This window comes from Puma concolor, chromosome B1 (assembly GCF_028749965.1).
Source record: "Puma concolor isolate L17-30 chromosome B1, mPumCon1.1.hap2, whole genome shotgun sequence".
Lineage (NCBI taxonomy): Eukaryota > Metazoa > Chordata > Mammalia > Carnivora > Felidae > Puma > Puma concolor.
The window spans coordinates 15,722,577-15,741,256 of NC_141670.1; the positions used below are offsets into that span (position 1 = coordinate 15,722,577).

The 18,680-nt window shown below is 41.2% G+C and overlaps 1 protein-coding gene across 4 annotated transcripts in view; it reads right to left on the reverse strand.

Moving 5' to 3' along the window:
* Window positions 1–1,771: 1,771 nt before the first annotated feature.
* Window positions 1,772–18,680, reverse strand: part of CENPU (centromere protein U) — a 41,610-nt gene continuing 24,701 nt past the window's right edge. For 3 of the 4 annotated variants that reach the window (XM_025933060.2, XM_086703193.1, XM_086703194.1), the window contains 6 exons: window positions 18,014–18,122; window positions 6,726–6,804; window positions 6,459–6,506; window positions 5,285–5,346; window positions 3,250–3,406; window positions 1,772–1,988 (listed from right to left, as the gene is read on the reverse strand). In XM_025933060.2, the coding sequence (XP_025788845.2) occupies window positions 1,875–1,988; window positions 3,250–3,406; window positions 5,285–5,346; window positions 6,459–6,506; window positions 6,726–6,804; window positions 18,014–18,122 (569 nt within the window). In that variant the 3' untranslated portion in view covers window positions 1,772–1,874. Of the gene's footprint in view, window positions 1,989–3,249; window positions 3,407–3,457; window positions 4,255–5,284; window positions 5,347–6,458; window positions 6,507–6,725; window positions 6,805–18,013; window positions 18,123–18,680 lie in introns of those variants that run through there. The other variant, XM_086703196.1, reaches the window with a different exon arrangement.

The window sequence follows — 18,680 nt, forward strand, 5'->3', positions numbered from 1 at the left end:
TGGGGAAAACTCCATGAGCACTTGAAAAGAATGTGTATTCTATAGTTTTGCAATGAAATGTTCTGTATATATTAAGTCCATCTGGTTTAATGTGGTAAGGCCAGTGTTTCCTTATTGGTTTTCTTTCTGTTCAATCCCTTAAGTGGGGGTATTAAAGTCCCATACTATTATTATATTGTCAATTTCTCCCTTTGTTAACATTTGCTTTATGTGTTTAGGTGCTTCTGGGTTGGGTACATAGATGTTTATAAATGTTATATATCCTCTTCTTGTATTGACCCTGAGTCATAATGTAATGCCCTTATCTTTTGTTATAGTTTAAAGTCCATTTTAGTTAATAGAAGTATCGCTTTTCATTCCCTTTGCATGGAATATCTTTTTCCATCCCTTCACTTTGTGTTTAGGTCTGAAGTATAGGCAGCACATACATGGGTCACTTCCTTGATCCATTTAGCTACACTGTATGTACTTACTGCCATTTTGTTAATTGTTTTCTGGTTGTTTTTGTGCTTCTCTGTACTTTCTCTTCATCTCTTCCCTTGTGGTTTGATGGCTTTCTTTAGTGTTTAGGTTCTTTTCGCTGTCTTAGAGGTTTTTGGTTTGTGGTTATCATGAGGTTTGTATGTATTGATCTACATATATAGCAGTCTATTTGAAAATTTTTTTAATGTTTATTTTTGTGAGAGAGAGTGCGAGCAGGGGAGGGGCAGAGAGGGAGGCAGACACGGGATCTGAAGCAGGCTCCGTGCTGACAGCTCATATGCGATGCAGGTCATGATCTTGTGGCAGGGCTTGAACTCACGAACCACGAGATCATACCCTGAGCTGAAGTCTGGATGTTTAACCGACTGAGCCATCCAGGTGCCCCTACAGCAGTCTATTTCCAAACGATAGTCACTTAGAGTTCTTGGCGGGATAGCTGAGGCTGGCCAGGTGGCCCCGGGGTGCCCTGTGCCCTGGCAGGACCGCGGCAGTAGGCACAGGCCACGGTGTCCGTGTTCTCCAGGGAGATGGCTGGGGCTGGAGTGGCCCCAGGCTGAGGGGGTCCGGTTGCACGTGGTGCCGAGGCGGTCCCGGTGGGGCGGCTGGGGCAGGTGCAGGCCTGCACTGGAGCTGCTGTGGGCTGGAGGCCCGGGCTCACTGGGCCAGTCCTCGGAAGAGTGGAGTGCCTGGGCCCGGCTCCTGTCTGGCCATCAAGGTGGAAGGGAAAGTAAACAATGGTGCCCATCAGCCCTTCGGCCCCAGAGAGTTTTAGCAGTTCTTCAGCAGCTTGGTGGATGTGCTAAGCTTAATAAATGCGTTTCCTTTGCTTACAGTCCATTTGTCCTTTAAATCGATGTTTTGGGTTTTTTTTTTTTTGCTGTGCCCCAGGACTGGCGAGCGTGCATGCAGGCCTCAGTGCTATTCCTCCCTGCTGCTGGCCAGCACTTGGGGGTGAGGAAGGTGTCCCTCTAGCATCGTGCAGAAGCTGTTCCATCAGCCCTCGGTGGTGCGGGAGGAGCTGCTCTCTATGTAGGTGCAGACTCCGCGTGGCCAGCGGAGGAGGGGAGTTCAGGGTCTTCGGTGCCTGTCTTAGAACACCTCCCTGTGCTACTCAGGGCAGAGCTTTCTGTCCACCTCTGATCAGGTGTCGACGTTTTAAGTCTTGTTACTCAAGACTTAGCCAGAGAAGATAACTAATCACACTGTTGCCACTTAATGCGATCAAATTAAAGGACCATGAACAAAGTACTAAATTTTGGTGACAAACCAGCCCAAACAAGTAGACAAGTTAACTTTTCAGGGAGTTTTTATTTACAAAAGTATGGATCGGAAGACCACAGGCTGCAGCAGGGGACTGATCCTTCTATTCGGCATGTTTTAGTCGGCTGGCTTCATTTCCGGTCAAGGAGCTTCTCTAATTGATGGTTGATGTTTTGCAGATGGGTCTCAGCTCCTAAAAGGGTTCTTGCCTGAACTAACAGAGCTGGAAGGCTGGATGAATCATACTGTCAAAGGCAAATTATTTGGATTAAGTATAACAAACTTTTATAACCCTGTTATACAGCTCCATGCTCAATAGAGCTTTCCACTACTTTCATTTTTCAAACGAGGACCATTATGATCATTGGTTTAATCCTTTTCCTTAGGGCATAATTAGTAAGGTTACAAGGGACCCCTCTCTAGAAAGTTTTAGGCTGATCTCATCCCGGAAAAAGTTCCAAGAACTGTGGCATCTAAATCATGTACAACAAAATCACTTCCTGGTACATATTGAGACTGGGTTTGGGCAAGTCTGCTTGATCTCATGCCGGTTTTAAATCCAGAAAACTGTAAGGCAGATGGACTTTTCCTGGAAGAATTAATGGAATGAAAATACCAGGCCCATAAAAGTTCATGAGGGAAAAATTAATCACGTAGAAAAACTGAAGACAAAATTAGACAACCCAACATAAACTTGTGATTTTGAAATGACAAAGCCAGGCTCCATGTTGTAACTTGTATCTACGGATGAGTGACTAAAGTCCTCTTCCAGTCTGTCATACTTACAACAGTTTGTTTAAAATCACGTTTTCAAGGGGTTTTTCTTAGTAATGAAAAGAGCAGCTTTGAGCAGAAAAGCCATCAGACGATTGCTACCACTCACCTAATAATGCAGTTGTTTCTAGACTATCACGTACCCTATTACTGGGGAATTCAATTTCACAGATATTTGAGAGCCTGCTGTGTTCAAGCTACCATGGGGCGCCTGCTCTCAGGGAGGCGAGAGAGGGAAGAACTAACATCTGGTGTTAGATTTCTGGTTTAGGAAAAGAAGTAGGACATAAACCCAAATACCTACTTTCCCTGAAGGAAGAGATGCTGCAAGAGTACAGAAGGCCCGTGGGGCAAACACAGGACAGGTTAGTACACTCGTGTATTCCAAGCCAAGTACAGTTGCCACATCTGTTTTCACCAGTTATGCTCAAATTTAGTGCTCAGGATGTCTCCAAGTTAGTAACCAAATCCCCAACTCCAAGCAAGCTTTGGGCCAAGTGTGTGTGGGCACAGAGAACAGTAATTGAAAAGCATTCCTTGTCCGTATCTAATACACAGACAAGCTTAAGGCTTTTAGATTGGTGTAAGAAAACTCAATTTAGAAGTGAAGTCTAATGCTGCTCTGCAGGCCGACTGTAATGTTGCATCCACCTTTCTCCTCAGAGCTGCTAATCCTCAACAGGCAAATGCCCCCTCTTCTCAATCACAGTGAAAAATAAAAATCAATGTTACCGTTTCTTTTACATGTGGTTCTTTCTCTCGAGTATCTGAATAATCTCGATGAAGCTGTTTTAAGTTAGATAAGAAACACGCTGCATTCCTAAGGGAAGATTTTCTCTCCTCAAGCTCGACGTGTTTTATTTGTAGTTGTTTCATCTGTGGCTCTAACCTACAACAAGAGAAAATATTTCCCCACATATGAATGGCACATAATGGAGACTGAGGACGCAGGTAGACGGAGCGAGGTAAGACCATGCTGTGAGGGGGGGCTAGATCTTTAAAGGTATCTTCACTTCTGAAATTACGAATGTGGGACAGAGTCTAGATTTCAATTTGAAATACAATACACAATGAAGAATTAGAAATGACATCCACAGACGAAGAGGTCTTCTAGATCCTAAAACCTGTCCAGTCATATTGTTGGGAACCACTGAATTAAGACACAGTTTGGTTAACAAGCCATAGCCTCAGGTGGGAGGAGAGAGGCTGCGCAGGTCAACAGCAACGGCAGGGAAAAAGGCCTTTCCTTCGCCCCTTCCCCTCATCACAGCCTTGTCCATTTTCCAAGATCCAATAAAACCAGTGGAAAAATTATCCAAGTGCCTGGATGGAAAATGTATAGGTAAACCACTATATCTTTCAGTGTCGTCTTTCTTACCCTGGAAAGTAAAAACGGATAACTTGGATTTTATGGACAAATAAAGGCGGGGGAGGAGGCTGCCGTTTTTTTATTCTCTCAAAGATAAAAGGATTTTTCTAAAAGGATATTAGAGTTACTTTTTCACAGTGGTGTCTGCTGAACAAATGCAGCACTGTGCACAAGCTGGCTGGGGCAGGAGGGCGGGGTGCGGAGGCAGTCTGTACCCAGGAGATCCTGGCCCCGACTTCCTGGGGGTGGGACTGGGGGTAGGTTACCTCCCTCGGCCTTGGGGTTTTCCACACGTGAAGTTAGAATAATGATACACTGCAGGTTTCTATGCCTTCTCAAGACATACTTTTCGACTTCTAGAATTGTATCTAGAAAAGGAACCAGAGGCGCTGGTCTGTAAGAGGTCTGATTCTCACTATCCTGCCATAATAACCCACCTCCCAGGACCACGATAAGGAGCTAATACATAAAGCATTTCAGACAGTGAGCGGCACACACAGGAAGCTTGTTTAAGTGCTATTTTCTTTGGGCCTGAGTGAGCAGACGCTCCGCCAAGGGCCAGCACCTGCCCACAGACTGGACTGGAGAACAGTGAGCTGGACACCCAATCCCACCCTCTCCTAGGCTTCTGGCATTCTCTCCTTTAAAACTTAGTACTATAATTGTAGGCCATCTTTTCCAGTAATACCACTTTCTTGCCCTATTTTAAAACGCCTACAAAGAGCAGAGAGGAGATCTGCTGCTCTGGCCACTGCTCTCCCACAGCCCTCAGCTCACACGACGGTCCCGTCGCACAGAAGACCACCCACAACTACGAGCTGGTTGACTGTCAGCGGCAGCAAACCCCAGGCTTCGTAACCACACATGGGGACAGCCCCGACTGTGTTCCCGGCCCCACACGTGGGGACGGGTTCACAGGAGGGCTACGCCAACAAGAACACGAACACAAGCCGTTAACACCTACACAGCACTTACTGGATACCACTGCGAGGCACATTGTATATATTTATTCACTGAATTCTCTCAACACCCCGGGGGGGGGGCAGGTATTGTGCTCGTTTACCAAGGAGGCGCTGAGGCACCGGGCGGTTGCACAGCCAGTAAGTGGCAGACCCTGGATTCGAACCCAGGCAGTCTCGTGCAAAAGTCCATGCGCTTCATCTGTTAACTGGGCCACCTCTCAGGCTGGAGTTGAGACAGCTGATAGAGACAGATGAAGGCTGAACTCTTCTTTGCTAAAAGCTTCTACTCAGCCACATAACCTACCTTCACTGAGCTTCCGGGCACAAAGAAAACCTGGAATTTCAAGGTAATACGGCAGATTTTCACAGCCCCACGTGACGTACTGTGATTCAATCCTTGCAGCTAAGTTCTCAGAGGAGTCTGACATTATCTTACCGAAGCAGTTCATCCTGGAGTTCGAGCAAACGCTGCCTTTTCTTCTCAATATCTGAAATAATCTAAAGTAATACAATAATTTGTTAAATTAACTCCCTCAATGTTTGAGCACCGCTATGTACACTGTACCGGATTCTAGAAAAACAGTGGGAAAGAGACTGCATCTTCCCCCTCACGGAGCTTCGGTCTAAGGGGAAGACAGACATATGAACAGCAGGTAACTACGACCTGTCATGTGCTATGGATAAAAACAATAGGGAACTCTGGGAAATAGGGTATCTACCCCAGGACAACTCTGAGGAGGAAGTGGGGGCCAGATCTTTACTACCCTGTGAGCTACTCGATAAGGAGTCTGGATTTTATCTGGGTACACTAGGAAAATACTGAAGCAGGAGTGTCCTGATACAACCTGTATCTAAGAAAGAATACTTCCATAGAACAAATTTTATTATCTCAGCCATCACCTTTAGTGACTACCAGATCCACGGCTGGACCATTCCCAGGGGCTTGGAAGCCATGTGGAATTGATCAGTACGAAAATAAAACTGAGGGAAAAAAAAAACCAACAAAGGCTTGTAATCACTGAAATGAATATGCATTTCGAGTCTCTTTCTATTAGAAATGTAGAGGGGGGCTGCTCTTCAGTCCTGGATTCCTGCAGGCTTAGAGCTCAGAGGTCATCTGGTCCCACCGCACACTGGTGTTCATGGGCTTGCTTCTCCTCACATACCTAGTGCTAGAGTTTGCAAGAGAGTGGTACGACATCAATACAGCAGAACCAGGATGAGAACTGAGGTCGCCTAACCCTTAATGCTGTATTCTTCCCAGGCTGTCCCTTTACGTGGGCCATGGGACAGTTCTTTATCCCATAAGGTTTTACTTCTTTGACAGCCACAAAATTAATACATATATATTACTTAATACTTAATAACTAGTAACAACTTAATACCTTGTAAGTGTCATTTTGGGCTTGATGGCCATTTTAGGCAAGTTAGGATCCCCATCCCTTCGCATGCATTAGGACCCAACCACAAGATCAACCAGATACAAGCCTGACTAAAAAAAACATCTACAAACTGAAGATCATAAAATCAAAGGAGTCACGGCTTTTCTTAACCCTGCACATGCTAGAGTTCTATATGACCGTGTGCTTCTAATCACACGAGGGATATACCTTCGTGTTCTTCCTTTTCAGGGTTTTCGACGTCTGGATGTCTTTGAGCTGCACAAAAGAAAAAAAAATACATATTTGTGTGTGTTTTCCAAAATTAAAATGTTTATTAACTTACCATATATCACATTGAAAGACCACATGTGAAACACGAATAGTTCGAGTGAGTTCTTTACCACACTGCAATCTTTTCTTAGATAACTAACCGTATGCTGCCCCGCGACTGGCAAAAACAATTCAGACCGACAAACTTATGGTCTGTGAGCTTACCATTTTGAGGAGTTCTTCTTCCATATGAGCATGAAATTTTTTGATGGCTTCCTTACAGATTTTAGATTCTACTTTTTGTCTACAGCAGGAAAAAAAAAAACAAAGAAGAAAGGATCACACTAGGTATCATACAAAGGATTTTGAAAGGTGTGTTTCATTTGCTTAGCACATCAACAAACCACGATTTGGCATATACTATTCCGAAGAAGACGGCCTGGCTAGGGTGCTGCCTTTTCTCAGGCTAAAAAAAAAAAAAAAACAAAAAACTACCGGACAGAGTCTCAACAAAAGAGAAAGAACAGCAAATATGTTCCCCTAAACCTTCAGGTACATGGTTACCTGAACTTCCTGATACGGGCCACGCCCACAGGTGAAGGCGTGAGACGCAGGAAAGGCTCACGGCCCGTGTTCACCCTTTACTGTCCTGCCACTAGTGTGGTCATCGGATGACCAGCAAGCCGGCCCCTCCCTGCCCGCTGACAACCAGAGGAATAATCGTGTCACACGTCCGGACTAGCCAACAGGCGGCGAGAAGCCAGCCGGACTGGTAGCCACAAGTCTGGTTCTTCAAACACTTACAAAGCTCACCCACACAAAGTGGTTCCGGTCCGTCATCAGGACAAAAGCCTCCGAGTCTCCCAGTTCGGCGCGCTCATGGCCGAATGGCAGAGCCACAGTGCTATGCGGCAGCGGGACAGCAGCTAAGCCCCGATGCTGCCTCGGGGCAGAAGGATACTAGAGTGTGAGTGTGTGCTTCCAGCCGGAAGTAATAAATACCTGGTATGAGTGACAGGTAGTTACCAAATGGTTTCTTTCTTGGGGGAAATCCATGAGGAGGCAAAGTCCCTCAGAAGAAGGGGACTGAGCTAAGCGCTACACAAGAGAAGGCCCGTAGGTCTGAATATAGATCTCTGTAGTTCTCATCAAGACTGTTAAAAGGTATGTCTAGTAACATCGGCAAGATAGTGGAATAGGAAGCCCCCCACATCAGACTCCCCCACAGGGAAACCAACTTAATAACTATATATGGCCAAAAAAGCCTTGTGACAATTTCAGAAACCAACTGAGTCGCAGGCAAGTTCTAAGTCAAGAACAGTCATACTGAAACAGGTGAGAAAAGCTGTTTCCTATCAACTTCAACAGCCCTTCTCCCAAGCCAGCACAGCTTGGTTGAGCCAAGAAGCTCCGTGCATGGTTTCTCCCTTGGGAAAGAAAGAGAAGAGTGGAACGTATGTCCAATGTCATGGCTTTTCGGGGGGCTGCCCAAGGGACACCTTTCCACCTTGCCTGATTTGGAACGCTAACGGAACCAGCATACTTCAGATGCCTGACTGCCGTGGAGAACAAAGTCCAAAGGCTTTCTACAGCGACAGAACTGGCAATGCTGCGGACAGGGGATCAGGAAAAATGGCCCAGCTCATGCCTTCTCCCTTGGTTGCGGGGGGCAGGGGGGGCGGGGGGAGAGAAGAGCAAGAACGTTATCCATCATTTGGAATGGTTTCTGTGTCACCTGAAGTATGACAATGGTGGGAACTGAAATAGTTTGGATGCCTTTGGTCACAGAGACCAAAAAAGAGCTCAGCAGCCTGTTGCAGAGAGCTCTAGTCTTCGGAGATTACAGATTCCTAAGAAAGAAAGAAGCAAACCTCTCCAGTTGGCAAATCACATGCACAAGCCCAAAGAAGATACATCTCTCAGAAAGGACTGAGGGACCACCAGAACTGAGGGACTGCCTAGGCTGACTGGTGAAGGTACAAAGCCTGTACAAGGCCGGTATGTAAAGACCAGGAGAGGTGGCTGCTTTTTAAATGTATACAACACAGCAAAAAATAACAAGGCACTAGAAGAAACAAGAAATCATAACCCAAATAAGTGGGGGGAAAAATCCCCAGAAACAGACCCTAAAGAAAGATATGGAGATCTATGAATTTGCTAACAAAGAACTAAAAAATGATCACCTTAGTGAAGTTCAATGTGCTACAAGAGAACACAGATGAATAAACTAAATCGGGAAAATGATGCATGAGAGTATCAACAAAGAGAGAGAACCTATAAAAAGAACCAAACAAGTTCTGGAACTGAATAAGCTAACTGAACTGAAAAATTCACTAGGTGTGTTCACAGCAGATTTGATCAGGCTGAGGAAAGAAATGGGAAACTTGCGGATGAGTCATTTGAAATTATCAATCAGAAGAACAAAAAAAAGAATAAAACGGAAAAAAGCATGTGGGATTTACAGAAAACATTCAACACACCAAAATGTGCATTATGGGAAGCAGAGAACTTATTTGAATAATGGCCCCAAACTTACCAAATCTGAGGATGAAAATGGACACCCAAATTCAGAAAGCTCAAAAAGCCCCCACCTAAGAGGAACCCAAAGGGGCCCACACTGACACACATTATATTCAAACTGTCAAAATTCAAAGGCAAAAACAGAATCTTGAAAGTAGCAAGAGAAAAGCAACTTGTCATGTACAAGGGAGCTCCCACAACACCACCAATGGATTTCTCAGCAGAGACACTGAAGAACAGAAGGTGGCACGGTCTCTACAAAGCACTGAAGGAAAAGTGCCAACCAATAATACTGTACCTGGCAGAACTGTACTTCAACAATTAAGGAGAAGTAAAGACTTTCCAGGTAAACAAAGGCTGAGTGGGTTCATCATCACTAGAACTGCCTTGTAAGAATTACTAAGGGGAACCTTTCAAGTTTAGACAAAAGGACACAATACAGTAACACAAAGGCATATGAAAATATAAAGGTCTGCTAAAGGTATATATACAGATGGATACAGAACCCCATAATATTGGATAGTGAGGCATAAATCACTCTTCATACTGACAATAGATTTTAAAAGCTATAAGCATAAAAATAACATGAAACTGTGTCAATGGTTAAAAATATAAGAAGGTGAGGGGCACCTGGGTGGCTCAGTTGGTTAAGCGTCCGACTCTTGATGTCTGCTCAGGTCATAATCTCATGGTTTTGTGAGTTTGAGTCCCGCATCAGGCTCTGCACTGATAGTGTGGACCCTGTTTGGGATTCTCTCTCTCCCTCTCTCTTTTCCCCTACCCTACTTACACTGTCTCTGTCTCTTTCAAGATAAATACATAAAAACTTAAAAAAATATGTAAGAAGGTGAAACCTGCAACATCAGTAACAAAGTGTTATCCCCATATGGTGGGGGAAGGAGACATAAAGAAGTAGAGTTTTTTTAGGTGACTGAGGTTAAGTTTTTATTCTTTCTTTCTTTCTTTCTTTCATTAACTCATTCATTTATTTTAAGTAGACTTCATGCTCAGTGCAGAGCCCAATGCAGGGCTTGAACTCACAACCACGAGATCAAGACCTGAGCTGAAATCAAGAGTCAGATACTTAACTGACTGAGCCACCCAGGCATACCTAAGCTGTTACCATTTGAAAGCAGACTGCTATAAGATGATTTGTGTCATTCCCGTTTGTGTAAGTGCCCGTGTGTGCACACGCGTGCGCGCGCACACACACACATACCCACTCTACAGAAGCACAAAAGAAAATAGAATCAAGGCACATCACTACAAAAAAGAAATCAACAAAACACAAAGGAAGGCTATAAGAGAGGAAAAGAGACAAAATAACTATAAGACTTAGAGAAAACAAAATCTAGTAGTAAAATAAGTCAATCACTACCAGGAGTCCCCCCATTCAAAAGCCACTGAGTGGCTGACTGGATTTGAAAAAAAGGATCCAACTATATGCTGTCTATAAAAGATTCTAGTTAGGTATAAGGAAATACACAGGCTGAATATGGAAAAGATATCCCATCCAACGATAACAAAAAGAGAACGGTGGTGACCATACTTACATTGGACAAATTATACTTTAAGTCAAAAAAAAGTCACAGAAGGCGATGACATAATGATAAAAGTGTCAATTCACCAGGAATATATAAAAGTTATAAATATATATGTACCCAACACTGGAGCACCCACATATATGAGTTAACAGAACTGAAAGGGAAAATAAGCAGTAACAGTAATAGTGGGTGATTTCAATACCTCACTTTCAACAACAGATCAAACAGAAGCTCAATAAGGAAACGAGATGGGAACAACACTATAAACCAAATGGATCCAACAAACCTACATAGAACATTCCACCCAGTAAGAACAGAATATACATTCTTCTGATAGGCACACAGAATATTCTCCAAGACAGATCATGTTAGATGATGAAATAAGTCTGAAACAATTTAATATGATTGAAATCATACCAAGTATCTTCTCAGACCACTGTGGAATAAAACTAGAAATCAACAACAAATGGAAAACTCACAAATATGTGGAAATTAAACAACATAGTCTTGAACAACAAATCATTCAAACAAGAAATACAAGGGAAATTGGAAAATATCTTGGAACAAATGAAGACAAAAACATAATGCAGCAACACTTATGGGATGCAGCCAAGAAGTACTAAGAGAGAAGCTGATAGCAGTAAACACCTACATTAAAAAAGAAGAAATATCTCAAATCAACAACCTAACTTTACACCTCAAGGAACTAGAAAAGGAATATCAAACTAAACAACAGCATAAGACAGAATAGTAAAGATTATAGCAAAAATAAATGAAATGAAAAATAGGAAAAAAAATTAATGAAACTAAGAGTTTTTTGAAAAGATCAACAAAACTGACAAATCCTTAGACTAGTACAAAAGGGAAAAGACGCAGAAAATGAAAGGGGAGGCATTACAACTGACGCTACAAAAATAAAAAGGATCATAAGAGACTACTATGAACAATTATAAGCCCACCAATTAGGTAACCATGAAGGAATGCATAAACTTCTAAGAACATAAAACCCACAAAGACTGAATCAAGTAGCAATAAAAAGTATGTTCAAACCTATAGCTAGTAAGGAGACTGAATCACTAATCAAAATCCTCCAATTTAAGGCCCACAAACCAGATGACTTCACTGAAGAATTCTACCAAATATTTGAAGAACGAACATTAATCTTTCTCAAACTCTTCCAAAAACTTTAAGAGGGGGAAACACTTCCAAACTTATTTTATGAGGCTGGCATCACTTTGCTACCAAAATCAGACAAAGATACTACAAGAAAAGAAAACTAGAGAGCAATATCCTTGATTATGGATGCAAACACTTAATAACACACTTAAGTGATTATACATCACAAGAAAGTGGTATTTATGCCTGGAATGCAAGGATAGTTCAACAAACGAAATACAATCAACATAACACAATAACAGAATGAAGGACAAAAGCCTCATGCTCATCTCAATTGATACAGAAAAAGCATTTGACAAAATTCAACACCTTTCATGATAAAAACTCTCAGCAAACTAGGAATAGAAGGAAATCACATCAATGTAATAAAGGTCATATATTAAAAGCCTACAGCTAACATCATATTCAGTGGTGAAAAGTTAAGTTACTGCTCTCAGATCAGGAACAAAATGGAGATGCCTCTCTTGCCATTTCTATTCAACACAGGACTGAGAATGCTAGTCAAAGCAATTAGGTAAGAAGAAGAAATAAATGTATCAAAATTGGAAAGGAAGAAGTAAAATGATCTCTGTTCACAGAGGACATAATTTTATATGTAGAAAATCCTGAAGATTACACACACACACACACACTGTTAGAATAAACAAATTCAGCAGGATTGCAGGATACAAAAATCAACAAAGAACAGTTGCCTTCCTCTGTATCAACAATGAACAATCCAAAAAGGTAATTAAGAAAACAATCCCATTTACAATAGCATCAAAAAAGAATAAAATACTTAGAAACAAACTTAAGGAGGTAAGGTATTTATACACTAAAAACTATAAAACATTGTTAAAAGAAACTGGAGATACAAATAAAGAGAAAGACCTCCTATGTTCATGAACTGGAAGATTAAATTTGAATACTATTAAAATGTCCATACTACCCAAAGCAAACTATAGACTCAATGCAATAATTACCAAATTCCCAATGGCATTTTTTTGCAGAAATAGAAAAAAAAATCCTAAACTTCATACGTAATATCAAAGGACACCAAGCAGCCCAAACAATCTTGAGAAAGAAAACCAGTGCTGAAGGCCTCACACTTCCTAAGTACAAAACATCACAAAGCTACTGTAATCTAAACATTACAGTACTGGCATAAAGACAGACATACAGACCAATGAAAGAGAAGAGAAAACTCAATGATAAACCCTCACATATATGGTCAAATAATTTTCAACAAGGATGCCCAGGCTACACAATGGGGAAAGAAAAATCTCTTCAACAAATGGTGCTGGGAAAACTGGATATCCACATCCAAAAGAATGAAGATGGACCCTTACCTTGTACAAAAGTTAACTTAAAATGGATTAAAGACCTAAATGTAAGATTTGAAACTACAAAACAGCTGAGAAAACACAGGGGAAAAACTTTATGACATTAGCCTCGGATTTCTTGGATATGATACCAAAGCCACAGACAACAAAAGCAAGAATAGACACAATGTGATGACATCAAACTTCAAACCTTCTATGTAGCAAAGGAAACAATCAACAGAGTATAAAGGTAACCCAAGGAATCACAAAAAATATTTTCAAACCATATGTCTGACAAGGGGTAATATCCAGAATATATAAAGAACTCCTACAACTCAACGCCAAAATAACTCAAATTTTAAAAAGGGCAGAGGATTTGAACACTTTTCAAAAAAAAAAAAAAAAAGTATATAAATGGCAAACAAGCATATACAAAGGTGCTCAATATCACTAATCATCGGGGAAATGCAAGTCAAAACCAGAGTGAGCTATCACCTCACATACATCAGAATGGCCACCACAGGGGCGCCTGGGTGGCGCAGTCGGTTAAGCATCCGACTTCAGCCAGGTCACGATCTCGCGGTCCGTGAGTTCGAGCCCCGCTTCGGGCTCTGGGCTGATGGCTCAGAGCCTGGAGCCTGTTTCCGATTCTGTGTCTCCCTCTCTCTCTGCCCCTGCCCCGTTCATGCTTTGTCTCTCTCTGTCCCAAAAATAAATAAACGTTGAAAAAAAAAAAAAGAATGGCCACCACAAGTAAACGAGATGACACGTATTGATGAGAAGGCAGAGAAACTGGAACGCTGCACCATGGGTGCGATTGTAAAACAGTGCAGCTATGATGGTAAACAGGAAGGAGCTTCCTCAAAAAGTATAAACCCTATGGCCCAGCAATCCCACTACTGGGGACGGATCCAAAGGAACTGCAAACAGGATCTTAAAGAGATATTTGCACACCCATGTTCATTTTAGCATTATTCACAACAGTCAAGAGGCAGGTGGATGAATGGATAAAGAAAAGTGTGCTATATTCATACAATAAAAGATTAGTCAGCCCTAAAAAAGGAAATCCTGTTATGTGCTACAATATGGATAAGCTTTGAGAACATGAGGCTACGTGAAATCAGCTGGTCACAAAAAGAAAAATACTGTGTGATTCCACTCATGTGAGGTATCGAATGTAGTTACGCATAGAAACAGTAAGTAGGTTGCTAGGGGCTGCAGAGACGGGGAAATGGGAAATTGTTTAATGGGTACAGACTTTCAGTTTTGCAAGAGGAAAAAGCTCTGGATATTTGTTGCACGACAATATGAATATACTTAACACTAGTGAATTATGCACTTAAAAATGGTTAAGATGATACATTTTATAATTAAACAAATACATCAGCTCCAGCTTTAAAAAAAAAAGTATTTCTAATATAAATATGAAATCACGATTTTAAGATGTTAAAAACATAAAAAATTAGGAAAACCGGTTAGGTAGGCCTTTCTGCATATGGCTTATAATGTTGATAAATTGGTAGACTGTACCATTGAAAATGGTGGTGGTCTACATACAAGAGTCAGACACAGCTCTTTCAAATTCTAGTGCCTTAAAAATCTGGTCACTTCGCTACAAATAACTAATTGAATCAGTTATAGAATAGCCTAAGTTTGTAATGTTTGCATTTCATGGCATACTTCCCTAGGTATATGTACATTGGCAAACTGCTTACAATCAGTAAGTCTTTTAACAAACTATTCATGTGTGAGTTCCAGATGAGTATTAAAAATAGAAGACCCTCAAATAGTTAACTTGATTCTGAGAAAACACAACTTTTCACGTGGTCGAGAATACTTTATATCAGGAAAATAAAACAAGATCAGTGATTCTACCAGAATCACTGGGTATGACAGAAACACAAGGGTATTTTATAATTTTAAAAGTCTATGGGGGTGCCTAGCTGGCTCAGCTGGTGGAGAATCTGACTCTTGATCTCAGAGTCATGAGTTCAAGCCCATGTTGGGCATGGAGCCTATTTAAAGAAAAAAAAAAAAGTCTAACAAAAATACTATACCTCTTCTAAATCTTTTTTTCTTTTGAGTGGGGTGGGGAGGGGCAGAGGGAGAGAGAGAGAATCTTGGCAGGCTCCAAGTTCAGCATGGAGCCCAATGCTGGGCTCGATCCCATGACCCTGGGATCACGACCTGAGCCGACATCAAGAATCGGATGCTCAACTGACTGAGCCACCCAGGCACCCCTAAATCATTTTTTTAAGTTCATTTTTTGAGGTGGAGAGAAAAAACAAGTGGGGGGGGGGGGAGGTGGGCAGAGAGAGAGGGAGACCAAGGATCTGAAGGGGCTCCATGCTGACAGCAGAGAACCTGGTGTGGGGCTTGAACTCACAAACTATGAGATCATGACCTGAGTCGAAGTCAGAAGCTTAACCGGCTGAGCCACCCAGGCGCCCCCCTAAATCATTAATTACATCAAAAATATATTATGCTAAAATTCAAGATACTGCCATTTTGCCACAACATCAGAAATCTATAGTAAGTCTCTTCTTCCTTTAGAAGAGATGTATGAATGGGAAAAGTCAAGTCAAGATGGTCTTGGGTATGGTAAGAGACCTTCTGTACCAATTTTAACAGCAAACTGGCTTTAACACATACAGTAAGTACAGAAGAGTAAAACAGATAATTCCTACAATGATAATGATGAGTTAGCATGACAGGCTGGCTCCTTTCCCTGAGATCAACCCCTTAAGAACCCCAGAGCGAAAATCCCCTCTCAAAATGGGTTGAGCTGTGAAAATCCCCGAGGGGAGAGGAAGAGGTGTTTAGAATGTGTGGTGGCTGTGACCCAGGGCAGGAAAGGAGCTGTCAAGGTTGTCTCCTGCTTCTTCCCCCGCATGATTCTCACAAGCCGCGCTTCCCTAACTGCTGCAGCCAATCAGACCTCTGTCTGCGTCTTGCGAGAGTCAAACCTGGGCTGTGCTTGTGGGGCCTGGAGAGAAACAAGGACTAAGTGGGCAGCTGCCTCCTCCGCCTTCCCCCACCAAACCCTCAGGGCTGGAAAACGATGGCGTAAGGAGCGTATCTGCTCTTAACACTACTTATGTCTGGAGGGCAAGGCTAAGTCCTGACCTGACAGGTTACTTTGTGGGATAAGTGACTGAGGCTTCCCACCTAGGCCTCATCTACCCCCATCCCTTGCACTCCCAGGAACCCAGGGATCAAGACTCGGTCTTCCCTTATACACACTGTCTGACAAGGAAGCTGACTGGCGCAGGGGTAACTAAGCTCACAGGCTGGGGAATAACACACTGGAGGAACACGACTGTGTCAGAGAAAACAAACTATCAGATCAGAAATTGTAACAGAAGCAGGTATTTCATAATAGATGACTCAGTAATTTGACTTTAGCCTAATAAATATTCTAAAGAAGACAGCAGCAACATAAGACATAAAAGAGAACCAAATAGAAATGTTAGTTAAAAACTCATGGCTAAATTTAAGAACTCAGTAGCTGGGATAAATAGCATAATGGATATATCACAGAAATAAGTTAGCAAATTTCTAGTTTCAGGATTGAGGAAATCTAGAAAAAGCAAAGGGCAGGATAGAATAAAGGACAAAAATATATTTTAGAATTAAAAAAAGAAGGACCTTAGATCCAAAAGGTCAGGCCCCATATAGTGAAATTTAAGAATATCAAAGACCAAATATTCTAAAAGCTTATAGAGAGAAAGAACACAGCACATATAAATAAGACTTCGACAAACACCAAATTTTCCAAACCAACACTAGAAGACGAAGGAATAGTACTCCAGAGTATTTAAGGAAATTATTTAGAACCTAGAATAGTATATCCAGCTAAACAGTCTTTCAAGTTCAAAGTCACGACCAAAATAATCAGAAGGATTTAGAAATTTTACAACATAAAAGTTGTAACACCTAAAAGTGCTGGATGAAGCACTTAACTAAGAGACATATCCAGAGGTTGTTACAAGAAATATATGAAATAAAGGTGATCAGATAAATACCTTAATAAAGTTTATTATCTTAAAAACGGAAAGAGAAAACATTTGTATATCTTACCCCAGAATTAAAAATCTCTAGGTATTATAAATATGATGGATTTTTGGGTAGGGGAAGGGAGAGGTGAAAGTTTTTATTAGTGAGGAGTTAAAAATTCTATTTTTAACAAAAGTTAGAATTAAAAACCTCAAAAAGGAGAAAAAAATCTAAGAAATCAAAATAATAGATCAACACATTCTTCTAAATGTATTGATAATTATAATACATGTAAATGGATTGAAGTCAACAAAGATAGACACACTGGATTTAAAGCTTAATATTTCTTATTAAAATTTTTTTAAGGTCAGACAAAGGCTATGCAAATTCTGGCAAATGCCAGCAAAAGAAATCCAGTGACACAATAGTAGTATCAGATAAACTAGATTTTAAGCCAAAAAAACAAAAAAAACAAAAAACATTTTTAGGAATGGAGAGGGTACTAGAGAAGTATAAAATGTTTCATCTATGAGACAGAGCAATTTTAAACACGATGTCCTAACAAAATAGTCTCTAAGTATATATAGCATAAATTGATTAAAAGAATCAAGAAAAATATTCATTCTACACAGATCCAATAATTAAGAGAGTCTACATAAACCCATGAATTAGAGTCCCCAGATTTTGTGCTAGGCCATGAAGAAAGCCTCAAAATTACAAAAAATATCACCAATCAAATTTTCCCACAACATATTTAAGATGTAAGATAAATACAAAGAAGTCACATGGTTGGGCGTATAAAAACATACTACTAAATAATTCACAGGATTAAAGAAAAAATTGTAACGGAAATGTAAATATATGTAAAATTACACGATGATGAAAATACGAGGTGTCAAAAGCCATGGGATGAGCACAAAGTCGTGCTTTAAGGACAATGTATGAGGTGCATGTATCACAACATCAGAAGACTTACTTATACTCTAGGATGGTTTTCTCAAATGCAGACAAAACAACATCTAATTCCATGAGATCACTGGCTTTCTTTCCTTTTAGACACCAAATATGAACACAGTCGGACGTATCTAGAATATTAAGAAAAGTCAATTTAATATACTGATTATCAATCTTTTGGCTCTAGGTCCAGGGTTCTGAAAGCCCCCAACAAAAAAAACTGTCCTACCCAATTGCCAAAAATAGCTTCAGCTGAAGAGGCGCATAAGGGGAGGCATGACTCACTTCCTATCCTGGTGCAGAGTCTCACAGATCCTGTCTACACTGTCACTCTACCTGCTGTCTCCTTATTTCTACTGAAAGAGTCTGAAGTACTGCTGGCTCTTAACTACCTCGTTGTACCTTTTATGTAACAGTCTGTTGTTACCCAACACTACTGGTAATAGAGCTCTTTTTGGTTACCTGTGATTCCTTAATTTTAATCTACCTAATAGGCCACTTCTAGCACACGTAACGATCACTCGATGTGATTTAGTCTCAGTAGTGTATTGTAAGACATTAAGTTCTGGTACATCTGTGGATGAAAGGTCATGCGTTCATTAAGATGGAATTGTAGAATACTTAAACATATGATCCCATTTTGGGTGAGAAAGTGCGGTGAAAGGCTTGAAGAGTAGAGAGCAAACAAA